This window comes from Corylus avellana, chromosome 10 (genome assembly GCF_965113065.1).
Source record: "Corylus avellana chromosome 10, dhCorAvel1.hap1.2, whole genome shotgun sequence".
NCBI lineage: Eukaryota > Viridiplantae > Streptophyta > Magnoliopsida > Fagales > Betulaceae > Corylus > Corylus avellana.
The window spans coordinates 17,954,746-17,969,657 of NC_142499.1; the positions used below are offsets into that span (position 1 = coordinate 17,954,746).

Below are 14,912 nucleotides of genomic sequence, written 5' to 3' on the forward strand. Positions count from 1 at the left end.
CCTTAAAAACATGGTGGTATTTAACTTCAAACTACAATAATACCAGGTGAACCACCGAGTGACAAAAAGCAATTTGAAACCCTCGCATTCCATCTATTTTCTTAATCAAATAATATGCATACAAATGCTTTCCACGATTCATACGAACAAGTTCTTGCAGATATGTTCGAGTACAGAAAGAAATGCTTCCCACAATTGACCAATTCTCAACCTTCAGTACATCTGTTACAGTTATCTATTTAAGAAAGAGATGTCCATAAAGAGGGACAGGTAAATTACTTGGCTGGCAAAGTCGCTAAAGCTTTTCCTGTATAAGGGAGAAAGCGAAAACTCGCAAAACTAGCATCATAAATTCAACTTGCACATTTATCCCAATTATGTTTTACCCAGTTTGAAGTCAAATTAAAATATGACAAAATGCACATGAATACAAGCAGGTGTTTGTTCTAATAGATGCCCATGTATATGCAAAAGAGTCATGAAACTTCCTCCAACAAACATATTTCAGGGTGACAGACTGCCTCTTGGAGAGCGGGCGTTGTCACCATCTTCTTCATCAACAACAGGGCTCCTATCATCATTATCATTAGGGCTGACACTGCGGCCATGACCATTAGCTTCAGGACTTGGATAGCTCCTATCGACAGGAGACTCTCTTTCAGGGCTAAAAGGACTTCTGCTCTTTCTCCTAGGGCTCTCACTGTAATTGGACCCATCTTGCTCAGCAGCCAATCTACCATTTTTGGGAGAAGTGGGGCGTCTCTCCTCGGGACTACCTTCATCAGGTGTTAGGCTACGTTTTCTCCCCTTTGCAGGCTCGGGGCTTCTGTTGCGAGGGCGTCTCTCCTGGGGGCTATCTTCGTCAGGTGTTAGGCTGCGTTTTCTCCCCTTTGCAGGCTCAGGGCTTCTGTTGCGAGGGCTCCGTGATCGCTCTTCACGCTCAAGGCTTCTCTCTCTCCTTAATGGGGATCTTGACCGGCTGGCAAGAACACATTATCAAGTTAATAAGTTGAAAACTGCATGGCTCATCATTTTCCTTCGGGCTTGAGATTAAATTAGAACCATTTACCCACATCAAGAAAATGAACAATCCATAGCTCACCTGTAGCTGCGGCCTCGGCTGTAACTTCGGCTACGGCTTCTGCCACGGCGAGGGGAAACTGATCTACCTGGTGATAATGAATAACTTTTTCCACGCCTGCAATAAAAGTAGACCCATAAGAAATGGAATGTACTCCATGTTTTTGCAATAGGCAGTTGACACAGGAACACATAAGCAACAAACGTTTACTTTATCTTCTTGGGACTGTTCTTGCAGTTCTTTTCTATATGACCTCTTTCTCCACAACGATAACACTTGTTCTTCCAGTCTCCCGCTTTGCAATCACGGGCCCAATGGCCATCAATGCCACAATTAAAGCAGCGTCCAGATCCAGGAGGAGGACCTCTACCCAAAAGTTCTCGGGAACCAGAACCGGAACCAGAACCAGAACCATAACCTCGTGGCCCCTGCTCCATGTCAAAGCCAAAAAAAGGGGAAAAAAATCAATCAGATGAAAGATTATAGAGAACCAGTTTAAACCAAAATAAGAAAGAATGGAGAGAGAGAGAGAGAGCGAGAAGCACGAAAAATCTCAACATGGGAAACCTGGAAATGATAAATCATGCAATCATAAGCTAATATAAATGAACAGAACCCATATGAAATTAGGCAGAATAATTCAACTAAAACATAATTTAAAACTTCCAAATAGGAAAGGCAGGGGTCTTTAAAAATTAGACCCCAAGGTTCTCAATTAGCCAGGCACTAAGCAGTCAAGAAAAGGATGAGAGAGTAAAACAGATAAGAAATGGTAAATTTATCAGATGAAAATAAGCTGCCAAACAATTATTTGATTTTGTAAAATGTATTGAACTAAATTTTACAGAAGCTATAGCATTCTACATGCAATAAACTAGTAATGTCAAAAATAGGCCAGCACACGATGACTGCATATATGCATTAAAGTTTGATAGAATGATTGACTCATGAGAATCGTGAGGTCCAAAGAGCTCACCCCCTTTGCAAATTCCACAATAACACGGCTTCCATCAAAATCCCGTCCGTTTAGGCTATATTGAGCATCATCAGCATCTCGGGGATCACTAAATTCCTGTTAACAAGAAGTGAGAGCAGAAACCAACAAAGGGACATCCATATTTGTGAAATCTATAATTGAGTTCTCACAAGAAAATAAGGGCAAAGCACTTGAGCCTTCGCAAATATAGAAAATGGAATGAGTAAAACTTACAACAAAGGCATAATCGCGCTTCATATCCACATCTCGTACTCTGCGGAAATGGTTGCCAGAAACAGTAAGGCCATCATTACTTAACTACTGCAAGTGTATGATACTTCGCCCCTCACAGACGAACTAAACACCAGTTTGAGATTGTTGCCATTTGCATAAAAACATGCTATAACATAACAGAAAGAATCGCCAAGTCCCTTAGACAAGAATTTCCACCAATTCCACCAAGGCCACCCTCCCACCAAAAGACCCTCCTGGTTAGGGCAAAACCCCCAGAAACCTTCAACAAGATCATTCAAGTTAAATTACAAGGACACCTGGGGGAAATTGTTCCCACACAGAAGATGATGAATAGTTAAAGGTGATCCAACGCAAAAACAAACTTGGCAAAGACCTAAATTCCCCTACACTTCGAAGACATACTCCACATCTCACACCAATCGCTTGCTAATTTAAGGACTTGCTATACAATTCACATAACAAGTTAACCTGATAATAAGGATAATACATAGATAGGAGTTAATTATCGTTCTTTCATTCATAACACATTCTAAAATAACAGTATATGTGAGTCAAACTACGTTGATGGCATAACTACCAAAATAAAGCAAGATAATTAATTATCTACAATGATCATAAAATGGACATAAATTTTGAAAGAGTGATAAGCGAGAGATAGCATGGCTGAAAAGCAATTACCTCCCATATCTGCTGAAAAGGCGTTCCAGATCACGCGAACGTGTTCGGGTAGACAAGCGACCGACATACAGACGTGTCTTACTACCATATCGATCGTCATAACGAGGCATTTTCAAGCTACTACAAGGAAATCAAAACATTAGCAACCACAACAAACCCAAACAATGCAAAAAAAATTAATAATAAAAATTAATTAGAAAGAGCTCAAACCTATACATAGGAGTCCCTTAAAGAATTACACAGCAAGGTTCAAACAAAAAAACAAAGTCTAAAAAGGAAGAGATATGAACACCGACAAAATGCACAGACCACTCATACAATTACCATTAAATGTGGCAATCATTTCTCCTCTTTCTCTGCATATGGTCCACATAAAGCAATAACATATAACAATATGGCTACTTTCCAAAAACACAATAATGAAGTTCACAGATTGTTTTTAGAGAAAAGTTCACAAACTCCCCTCAAACTACCATCCAATTGACAATGTCCCCCCCAAAAAAAAACTTTCAATTGCGACAATGTCCCCCCTCAAGGCTAGCGAAAAGACAAAAATGACCCTAATTTTTTTTAATAAGACAAAAATACTCCAGTAAATTTGAAAACAAAAAAACAAAAACAAAAAACAAAAAATTTAATTTTTTTATTTAAGAAAAAAATTGAAAATTTTCAAATTCCATACCTTGGTTTTTATTTATTTTTTATTTTTTAAAAAAATTAAAATTAAATTTTAAGGGTATTTTCATCATTAGGGGCATTGACAAATTTATGTAGTTTTGGGATGGGCATTGTTACAATTGAAAGTTTGGGAGAACATTGTCAATTGGGTGGTAGTTTGAGGGGGATATATGGACTTTACCCTTGTTTTTAATAACTAATAGTGAAGTGAACAATCAAGTTTAGAACAATTCCAACAAATACAATGATAAATACAATGATACAGGTAAATGTCTAGCTTTTCATCTTTATCATTTTGCAGTAAAGAATCATAGTAGTTGGATTTGAAAAAGAGGCCTAAGCGGACAAACATTATCAAACCCGATAAAAGTGGAACAATCATAAACAACTTAATACAAGGGAAGTCATTGTCCACAGCCCAAATCCCCCCTGTGGAGCTTGCGTCTGTCCGGCTCTTCTTGGCCGGAATACGGACCGTGTTTTCTTCCTAGGTCCTGATTGGTGTGGTCTCTCTCTCTCTCCACACCCCAACCCTTGCCCTGACGAGCCACTGAGCAGAAGCTATGGGGGGAAACGGAAACTTAAGCTGGTTAATGATTTTTTTGAAGAAATCCTAGTTTTTGCTGTGTGCAGAATCCAATTGCTAAATTGTTGTCTTATAGTTGCTGGTAAAAATGGTGCTATAGAAGGTAGAATTAGCAGGCAATGAAATGTGCTCGATCGATGATTCATCTGCATATAAGAGTGGGTCTGATGGTGAGGTGATAGGATTCTATGTTTGGGAAATTACGGTGGTTAGTGGATTCTCTGCTTCATGCGCAAAGTTGCTTCCTTTCTCTATGGTTGGCAAGTTTGCTCGTCTCAGTGGTTGGTGGAAAAAGCTTCTCGATAGTTGGTGGTGCCTTACTTTTACTATTCTTTCTCTCTATGCTCAGGCAATTTTGGTGGTTGGTGCTTGCAGTTTGATTTTTTTCTATGATCTGTTTGGCTATTTTGGTTGGTTTAATGATGTTCAAATTTCTGCCGAAACGGAGTAAATTTCAGCCTGTTCAGCAGTATTTTGGTCAGCACAGCTCATGAGCATGTGAAAACCAATCCTCTTTAGCAAGGTACTCCACTCCGCACCCAAACTATTCAGAAAACTTCCAATTATGTTTTCTCCAGTACCAGGAAACTCATAAATTCAATAAAAGGAACGCACTCAAGACCACAATCTCAAATCTCTGCCTACAAGATCACACGTTGAAGACAACAATAGTAACTCCACCCATCACCACCGAACCTCAACAACCAGATAGCACAACCTAAAATCGCTTTGCTTTTTTCAAAAGCCTTAAGCCGTGAAGGTTCATATTCTTACACAACCATCAAAATCAAACCCTATATAACATAAATCAATGATCTCATCGCTCAGTTTCTATGTACAATAGATACGTTCACAGACATACATATACCAAATTCATCGGGAAAAAAACCCAGGATTAATAAATCCCTAATACAGAGATAAATTCAACAGCTTTAAAGCACGGTTGCATACAAAACTCTCATCCAAAATCAGGAAAAAATAAAAATCCCACATCACAGTACTTTATGCTAAAGATGTATCATACAAAAAATACAAAGGTAAATTGAAAGAAGAAGAAGAAGAAGAAATTCACTTTCTAGGCCCTGTAAACGCTAATTGACATGCAAGTCATGTAATTCTTCCCAATTCGTACCTTAGAGGAGGTGATGGAACGAGAATTTGTTAACCCTAGCGCTTTCGAACAGATATACGGTTGGTATTGGATAGTTGTTATTTATAGAAAAGGACCGTCAGTTCCAACGGCCAGGATGCGTTTCTATTAATCGAACAGTTCAGATCGGATGGAGAAACGAGATTAGCTCACGCGGTTTGCGTGCCTCACCGGCCAATGAGATCTTGGCTCCAAGCGTGTGAGTCAACCATGTGGATGGTCTTTTACTTTGGATCGGCTTTGGCTCATGGCCCTTTTGCTTATTTCGGACGGTCAAGATTGCTTCAATGGGAAAAAAATATTTTACTTTTTAACAACAACAACAGCAATAATAATAATAATAACTCTAAACAAAAAATACTTAAAACTACTTTTATATTTATGTCATATCAAAATATTATTTTAATAAAAAAATATCATCTAAAAAGTAAAAAAAATTGTTTAGTACTATGAAGACCGGAATTTGAATATATATATATATATATTTTTTATAAATGAAAATTGAGAGAAAGAAGGTGTTGATGACAGTTTTTCGAGGAGTGATGTGGCACGAAGTCCAAAGAGTCGTTGGTTTGCAAAATAAAAAAATAGGATAAGAGCTGTTGGGGTGTACTGGAAGGGAATAACTCCGATGCTGCAGTCAGTGTTTGTTTTGAGATAGGGAGAACATATGTGCAACGAGAGCTTGATAGAGAATTGTGATTACTAAATAATGAATTGGAGCTTCTCTTTTATAGGCATCAGGTAGCAGTTGTTGTCCTAGAGTTCGCAGCTCCATGTTCTCGAGGATCTATTGTGCGTAGTGTATGACGAAGTGGATTATGGGTTGTAGGTTACTTCACAATCCTGAGATCGTGGGTTTGGAGAGTGGCTTAGCCATGCTTATGTTGGACGTGGATTCCCAAGTTATTCTTGGGTACACGTGTCTTGGTTCGACATTGACAGTTGTACCACGTTTTGGTAAATGTGGGGGCTTTGCTTGGGCGTTGGGTGTATCACACATGAACGTGAGTTTCCTTCGCTTGCCGAATGACTATTGTACCCTTGGTGAAGAGACTGTTATGTCCTCGATGGGCTAGCCATGCTTCAGTCTGGATCGATTATGTCTTGGCCCGGGCTTCTCCCAAGTGGGCTTGCTCATTGGACCGGGCATAGAGATCTGCTGGGCTTTGAGTGGCCGATCCATCACCCAACAGAATGCTTTACCAAAAATTGACGTGAAAATTTGTGTATTTATGCTTTAATAATTCTTGATGTTATAGATATTAAGGCACTTCTAGAGAAATATATCATTGAGAGATGGACAAAAAATTTGAAGAATGAGATTGTGTAGTACTTCAATGAACATGAAATCATAGCAGACAACAATTCAAAATAAGTCTTTGTGCATTGTATATGTCAAGCTTATCAATTGAGTAGTTCAATGCGAAGAAGCATACGAGTTATAGTGGAAGACTATACTGAGTTGAGCAAAAAGTTGAGGATATCTTGAGAAGAAAATTCGACTTTTGCCAAGTTGATAATGTAACCCCCGACATAATTAAATGCTAAAAAAAATTAGATTTAAGGGAAACTTCACTTACACTCGATGTTTTAGTGCTTTTGCAATCACACCTCTAAATTTTAAAAATTCTCAATGTCGGGTAGTGAAATTTAAAAACTTTGCAATGTCACCCTTCTAAATTTTAAAAATTCTCAATGTCGGGTGGTGAAATTTAAAAACTTTGCAATGTCACCCCTCTATTTACTATTTTCAAAAACATTGGTGTTTTGAGAATTTTCATTAGCAAAAAGATCATAATGGATGACGAGAAAATTCTCAAAATACCAACTTTTTTGAAAATAATAAATAAATAAAGAGAAACTTCACAAAACCCCCATGAACGTCAGGCTGTTAGTCAAGTAACCCATGGCTACTATGAATTCTTTAGCCCTTTTTTTTTTCTTTCTAAAAATAAAAAATAAAAAATTCTCTTTTACTTTTTTTTTAAAAAATTTTAATTCAATGGTAAATTTATAATTTTTATTAATTTTACAGAGATATAAGGGACATTCCACCTTTTTTATTGTCTAATTTAACCCCAAAACTTAATAGCAAAGGTGACATTGCAAAGTTTTTAAATTTAGCCAATACTCAAATACAAAGAATTTTTAAACTTTAAAGATGTAATTGCAAAAGCGATGAGACATTTAAGAGGGGAATAAGTGAAATCTTTCCTTAGATTTTATAAATAAAATAATAAAGTAAAAATATATTTTTGTGAAATAAAATGGAGCACAGTGAGGCTCATGGGTATTTGAACAAAAATGGATCAAATTTATAAGTTAAAGGCTTAAAATGTTTGAATTGGTGATATTGCATTCGAATGAGATTGGATGCGTTTTCGAAAACGAAGGAATCTCCATGTGTCATTGAAGATTATTTGATAGAAAAAATTGGACGACCAAGATTGCATCTTGAGTGACTACGTTCAAATGCGCTAACCTCTAAGTGCCTTGTTCGAACGAGATAGCATTTCTACGTGTCATTATGTGCTGGAGTGATACATGAAGATCGATAACGGCTAAATTCAACTCACGCATGCAAGTAGGTGAGATTTGATGTGCATTTAATGATGACTAATACGTCACATTCTATAACATATCCGTGTTTAATTAGAGTTAAGTGGTGATCTAATTATTGGTTATGCAAATTAGGGTTGGTTATGAAAGTAAGGGAAAGTGAGAATTTTAGACTTATATGAAGTTATGCATGACTCATCAATGAGGACTATTGAACAAAAGAGATAGAAGTCTTATGGATCAGGATCTCCGGCAATACTTCAAAATTGCCGGCGCCCAATTTTATAAATCTAATTCATCGGATATTTCCAATGGCTTAGAATAAAAGAAAGTGGGTGAGATATATTTAATGGCTTAAACTAAGAAAAGTGGGTGCATATTCTCGAGGTCCATCTGTAAACAAATTTGAAATTCAAACTTTAAACGCCCAACTTTTTAGTTTTGAGTCTTTCAAAACAAAAACCATTTTTTCCCTCTCTCCATCCCTTCCTCTCCCCTCTCCCCTCTCCAGAAAATCGTGGTGCGGATTGAAGCACAGTGACTTGGCCACTGTTGGTGTGCGGAGGAAAGCAACTGGGGTGGCAGAGCTTGGTCCAACTTTAGCCCTTGTGTTCCTTAACCGAATGGGAAAATCTCGGTTGAGAAAGAGAATGGGTCTACAGCGTGGAGCATCAACTTTTTCATAAATGGGTCTGCAACATGGAACATGCCCATGGCTGCACCGGAGATGACAATTTTCAGTTCAGGCAGAACCAGTCACCGACTTTGGCGGTTGCATAGCCCTGGGTTTTCACAGTTAATTCCGCCTGATTTGAACATTTCTGGATCATCACTTCGTTTAGTTGGACGTTTGTGATTCAGACGTTTGGAAATTTAAGGCTTCAACGACTTTGTTTGGGTTGGGCAGTTAGTTTCTTGAATATAATGTGTTTATCGTTTATTTTATTTGAATTGTAACGTTTTGAACCAGTTCCAGTCATGTCGGAACATATTTTGAGTTGTTTGGGGACTTTTGTGTATTCGATCTGGTACATCTGTTTGTTTTTTTTTTAATGAATTAAACATCTGTTTAATTGGTATAGTGTGTATTGGTTGTCTAATTGAAGTAGCTTGTACAGTGGCGATTGGTTGAGCTGACAAAGTTTGTTTTCGGTGTACATTTCCCCTTAGCATGCATAGATGCAATAAAGATCTTTGTTATCTGTCTCATATGCACTACTAGTTGAGCTAAGATAGTTTGTTTGTTTGTCTAAAGGTCCTTTGGTCCTGGGTTCTTTAGCAAGTTGTTGCTAGAGTGTATTGTTCTCTTTGTTTGGCATAATGAAAATTCATTATAAAAAAGAACTAAAGAAGGGGAAAAAAAAACCTGAACTGGGAGTGAATATTTATATTGGCAGATGAAGAATCGGTACAGTAAAGAAGAAATTATCAAGAAAATTGTCTAACATCAGCATTTTTAAGACAGAGACAAACAAGTTCTTCCTATTACAATTCATCAGATAAGTCTCGGCTACTGCGTGTTCCTCTTCATCACACTAAAACAGCAAAAAAAAACCACAAATCAAATTTTCAATAATTTATTTGTTCAAAATCCAGAAAACCGAACACCCAAGTTAATACATAGAAACCAGAAAATTACAACTCTGTTTAATTCATAAAAAAACAAACGAAGTGCCCAACCCAAAATTTCGTGTGGTTTTTGGATCCAAACTTTTTGTTGGAAGATTTAAACTTCCACACAAAGATATATGATACACACATTAGCACATGACACGCTCTTAGGTTTGGTTTTTTTTTTTTTTTTTTCAAACACAGAGAAAATAAAAAATAATAATAATAATAAAAAAAATAGCAGCATTACAACCCCAAAACCATATAGCGCAGACTCAGTAAAAGACCAAAACAAACTGCAAAAAATAGACAAAGAACTCAAGATAGGATTACCAGTACGGTAGTGTGATCGCTGCTTGGTAGTTTTTCTCAAATTTTTTAAATGAAGTCACTTGTAGCCACACCAGTTTTCGTCCAAAACAGTTGCAAAAGTTTTTGTCAAAGCTTTTCTGGTGTCTTTGATGAAAAGGAAGAAGGAAGAAAGCTTTTGGAGGAAAAAAAAATTGGAGGGAAAAAAATTTCAACTTCAAGAATATCTGAATATGCACCCACTTTTTCTTATTTTAAGCCATGAAATATATATCACCCACTTTCTCTTCTTTTTTTTTTTTTTTTTTTTTTTTACATGTCCGCACAAAAGGGAGGAAGGGATTTAAACTAGTGACCTCTTCTTCATTAAGCGTGGTCCTAACCGATTGAGTTATCTCTTGAAGACCATTTTCTCTTATTCTAATCCAATGGCTTTGATTTGTAAAATTGGGGCTGACAATTTTAAAGTATTGCCGGAAATCTGATACAAGTTTTATTAGACAGAGAGGGCCCATGTTACGTACACACAATTTTGGTCGAGTATTTGCTTAGGGTGTGTTTGGAAGTGCGTTTTTTTAAAAAATAATCTACGATTTTAAACTAAATCGCAATTTTAGGGTGTTTGGGATTGCGATTTTAAAAAAGTAAATTTTAAAATCGCAAAAAAATCTGCGATTTCCATAAGCTAATTAGATGGTACTTATTTGAAAAAGTGCGAATTTAAAACAAAATCACGATTTCTATTAAAAAGATATTTGGCGCAATAGTTACCTTTTTTGAGCGGGAATGAAAAAAATACCAAAAATACCCACCTAAAATATATTAAAACCCTTCTTTTCTCCCTTTTTTTTCTTCATCCTCTCTGTCTCGTTCATCCTTTCTCTGCCCTGTAGCATAAAAAAATGTGTGCATCGCTGTTGTCCGTCTCTCCGCCCCTCTACCAGGTAATAATCTCACCTTAATATTTTCTTTCTCTCCATATAACTCCTTTGCTTTTGTAAAACTTTTCACTGTTTGGTGTTCGGTGTTATTTTATGTGATTTGTATGATTACTGTGCTTTTTTATATATGTGTTTATGTTCTTCGACCATTTTTACAGAGTAAAGTTGTGATTTTTTTTTTTCAAAATTTTATTTAGGTTACCGTGCATGCATAGTGATCTGCAATCCATCATAGTATGCAGTGATAGATCACTGTACAAGCACAGTAATGTGATAGTGCGTGTATAGTAACCGTGTGAGGCTTTTTCTTTGAAAAAAAAAAAAAAATACTGTACAATGACCAAGATGATGATTTTTCTCAGGTCACTGTGCACTGCATAATGATGTGCATAGTGACGATTTTTTATGGCTTTTTTATTATTTTTAAAGGGTATTGTACAGTAACAATTTGTGATGGATTGTTCTTTTATTTTTTATTATATGTCTGTTTGGAATATGTTTCAAGAAAAAAAAAATATACAAAAACAAAAAAGCATATAGAAACAAGTAATATAGCAATATATAATTGCCTAAGTAGAAAACTCAAAGTTAATGTCAAATTATAAGTCATACTTTTGTTTGCATAGGCGTTAAAAATGGAGGCTTATAGATAATGTTAGTTATTTTACTGTTATAAAGAAATGTCCTTATTGGTAATTTGATCATGAAACTGCAATTATATGCTAATGTTATCCAAATACTCAATTGATAAAAAAAAGTATATTTTAGCATGTTATACCAAACGCCTGTGCGATTTTAAAAAGTAACGATTTTAAAAACGCAATTTTTAAAATCACACTTATTGAAATCGCACTCCCAAACGGGCTCTTAGTAAGTCGTTAATTGACAGTTTCACGTGTAAAATTGTTTAATTTTACAGTTATAACAGCCAAAGACACGAAAAAGCCGGACCCCTTCAATTGAGACTCTCCATTCTCATTGACCGTAGGACAAACCCTCCTTCAATTGAGATTCTGGGATTCATTCCCTCACCTTTTTTTACTTCTTTTTATTTTATTTTATTTTTTTAAATAAGATCTAGAGTATAACAGTTATTACATTCCAGAACATAACGCTCTTAACATAGCTCAAAGCTATGTTAATACAATGATGTCATAGAAACAAGGAGAAAAAGCAGTTTACCCATTGAAGTTTCAGGAGTTTTTCAATTTTAATCCCAAAGTTCAAAAATTGGTAATCTACCCCCTTGAAGTTTCAAAAATTGGCAATTTAAACCTTCCGTTTAATTTTTCTGTTAAATTAGACGGAAATTTTTTTAAAAAAAGCCTGAGGATAATGATGTAATTTCATAGATTTTCGTCCATTTTGACGAAAAAATTAAACGGAGGGTTTAAATTGCCAATTTTTGAAACTTCAGGGGGGTAGATTGCCAATTTTTTAACTTTGAGGTTAAAATTGAAAACCCCCTGAAACTTCAGGGATGGTATACTGCATTTTCCCCTAGATACAATCAGTAAAATTTCACAATAAAAAATTATATGTGATAGATAAAAAATTATCTGTGATAGTAGCCTCTACTAACCCATGCACAACTTCTCTTATGAAACAGATATGTTCCAACTTCCAAAAGCAAACTAGTTCTAAGGCATGGGTAACCCAAATTTCCTTAAAACTTTATTTTACCAACAATGAGAGATAACCCCTCACACTGAAACTATCCCTCCTCAATTCAAAGGCTAAGAACAAAAACGAAAATATATAAATAGAAAAAAAAAAAAAAAAAAAAAACCCGTAAAACACCCCACTCCCATTGGTAACATAGAAACTGGATCGGCGATCAGTGCAATTAGACCGGCGTGTGGGACTGTGGAGGATTGGATCTGATGGACTGAAGCTAGGGGTGGCAATTCGGGTAAACGGGTAGACCCGATTAAGACCCGCGAAGACCCGCGACCCGATTACCCAAGACACGAACACGACCCGTTTAGCTAATCGGGTTAACGGGTCTGACACGATTATAACACGGAAAATACCCGGGTAACCCGACACGACCCGTTTAACATTACCGGGTAAAATCGGGTAGACACGACCCGACACGACACGACCCGAACCATGCGTCAAACAGGTAATCTGACCCGACCCGACCCGACCCGACCCGACCCGAAAAAATATGTAGAAAAGGCTGAAAAGCCATTTGGGCAATCAACATGCTTCTCTTTTGTTGAGCATTAGATGATTTAGATCTTAAAGGAATTAAATAGAATTGAAAATTAAATGGAAAAAAAATGTGCAAGAACCAGGAAGGAAGGACCAAAATGGCAAAATATAGAGAACTAAGAAGCATGGACCCTTAGGCATTTTTTCCATCTCCATTTTCTAAGATTTTAAGTGTTTTTGTTATATTAATGTAAAACAAAATTACTACAACAATTTTCTTCATTTTTCTTTAATAAATTCCCCCCTGAAAAAGAAAAGAAAAGAAAAAAAAAATGTAACATTCACTTTCACTGCCAAGTGCCAGCATAAATTATTCTTGCACAATTTACAACTTTGTGGTGCAGTCCCTGTCATTTGATGATTCAATTTTGTACTTCGTCCCTCACTTCCTTATCATATGATAACATACACTTTTGCTAGTCTCTAAAGCCAAAGATGCCATACATGTGAAGCCATTGTAAAAACTACGTACATGACCAACTCACACTAAAATCCTTCCTTCCAAAATCCTGGCAGAATATATTAGACTATAGTGAAAGGTATTGATTTCTGTAGCTGCATAATAGCAAGGACAAGAAGAAGCTTCAAAGTCCACCCAAAACACATCAAGACCAAATAAGCTCCAAAGTTCAAATAAATACTCAAATAATTTTAGAACTTTAAGCATCATTAACAAACATTAATAATGAAAATTAAAAGTGCTGCTCCCACTGGAAATCCTAACAAAACCCATTAGTCATTACAGTTCCATCAAACTACTATACTACTGAACTTCTACAAATTACAAGTTCCTTTACATATAGACAATAGTTAACATAGTCCATCATCATTAGATTCTAAACAAAATAACTAAATAAAGTTTCCATGACTATGAGCCATCATCATTAGAGTCATTACAAAATATGAACTAAATAAGGTTAATATTTTAAGAAATATTAGCAGATTGTGCTCCAGAAGAATTTGGAATGTCACAAGAATTAACATCAGTTGTCAAAATTTCCTCTTCTATGCTATCCAACTTCATTTGTGCTATATCAAAAAAAAAAAAAAAGAGCAATTAGTATTATTATAGTGTAGTTAAAAAAAAATAATACAAGTAAATGAATAAATTAAATATACAAATAAATAATATTACCTTGTTCTCCATACAACCAATCTCTACTGCAAATTAATGCTTCAACAATATCAGGCTTGAGTGAGCTCCTATATTGATCAATCACACGTCCACCAATACTAAAAGTGGATTCTGAAGCAACCGTGGAAACAGGAATACTCAAAACATCACGAGCCATTGCAGCTACTTCAGGATATCGAAATTCATTTCCTTTCCAAAATGAAAGGATGTCAAATGAATCATTCACAGCTACAGACCTAGGCTCCTCCAAATAAATTTCCAATTGACTCTTTTGTGAATTAACATCAACTCCACCAAATGCCAAATATTCCTACATGAAAAAGAGAGAATATAAGCATAAATAATTAAGAGTATTAAAAAGATTATATACTAAGTTACTAAATTACTAAAAAGATTATATACTAAGTTACTAAAAAGATTATATACTAAGTTACTAAAAAGATAAGAAATCAATGATATTATAATATTATTTACCCGTTCCCATGGTAGTGTTGCTCGAGTTACTTGGGGCTGCTGAACAGTTATGGAGCTTGAACTTGAAGGTATAGAAGAAGCACTATACTCCATAAAAAGGCTCTTTATTTTATCACTAACATTCACATACTGTGGAGAATTCATAACTCCATAGATCTTCGTATAGTAATAATTTACAAGATGAAGCTTGTAACGAGGATCTAAGATAACTGCAACAGCCAACACTTCACTGAAGTCCAACCAATACTTCTCAAATTTA

At 35.9% G+C, this 14,912-nt stretch overlaps 1 protein-coding gene across 2 annotated transcripts; it reads right to left on the reverse strand.

The window, feature by feature from the left end:
- Window positions 1-212: 212 nt before the first annotated feature.
- Window positions 213-5,446, reverse strand: LOC132192022 (uncharacterized). Of its 2 annotated transcripts, none has more exons than XM_059607202.2 (7): window positions 5,387-5,446; window positions 2,991-3,110; window positions 2,292-2,331; window positions 2,058-2,153; window positions 1,292-1,509; window positions 1,103-1,198; window positions 213-979 (listed from the first exon to the last, which is right to left on the reverse strand). In XM_059607202.2, the coding sequence occupies exons 2-7, from the start codon at window positions 3,098-3,100 to the stop codon at window positions 505-507; spliced, it is 1,035 nt and encodes a 344-aa protein (XP_059463185.1). In that variant the 5' UTR covers window positions 3,101-3,110; window positions 5,387-5,446; the 3' UTR covers window positions 213-504. The 2 variants fall into 2 exon arrangements, with proteins under 2 accessions (XP_059463185.1, XP_088367058.1); XM_088510932.1 differs by having other exon boundaries at window positions 2,292-2,571; window positions 2,991-3,107; window positions 5,387-5,432.
- Between the last annotated feature and the right edge of the window lie 9,466 nt (window positions 5,447-14,912).